The sequence below is a fragment of the Penaeus monodon genome, chromosome 15 (genome assembly GCF_015228065.2).
Source record: "Penaeus monodon isolate SGIC_2016 chromosome 15, NSTDA_Pmon_1, whole genome shotgun sequence".
NCBI classification, from domain to species: Eukaryota; Metazoa; Arthropoda; class Malacostraca; order Decapoda; family Penaeidae; genus Penaeus; species Penaeus monodon.
Window position 1 is genome coordinate 25,441,044 of NC_051400.1, and position 295 is coordinate 25,441,338.

General features: G+C 55.6%; 1 protein-coding gene across 1 annotated transcript in view; it reads right to left on the reverse strand.

The window, feature by feature from the left end:
* The window catches only part of LOC119582274 (solute carrier family 22 member 2-like), an 11,797-nt gene that overhangs the window by 4,100 nt on the left and 7,402 nt on the right, over positions 1–295 (reverse strand). Inside the window, exon 6 of the mRNA XM_037930493.1 lies at positions 86–231. Coding sequence (XP_037786421.1) covers positions 86–231 — 146 coding nt within the window. The remainder of the gene's footprint in view (positions 1–85; positions 232–295) is intronic.

A 295-nucleotide genomic window follows, 5' to 3' on the forward strand; every position in this document is an offset into this window, starting at 1 on the left:
CTAGTCACCACCGCGTGACACCCAGCCCCTGCCGCGGAGCCAAACGCCCGCCCTGGCCACTAGCTTAGCCTCGTCATGAACTCACTCAGGATGTAGATGGTGGGGAGGCCGACGCAGCCCATGACGAAGCGGAGGGCGAGGATGAGCGGGAAGCTGTTGGCAAAGCACATGGCGATCCCTGTGGCTGCGTAGATGATCTGGGTTGTGAGGACGACCGGCTTCCTCCCGAATCTTTGTGGGGAAAAAAAATCATTTGTATAATTTTTCCCTCTCTCTATAACTTTAACCATAACTG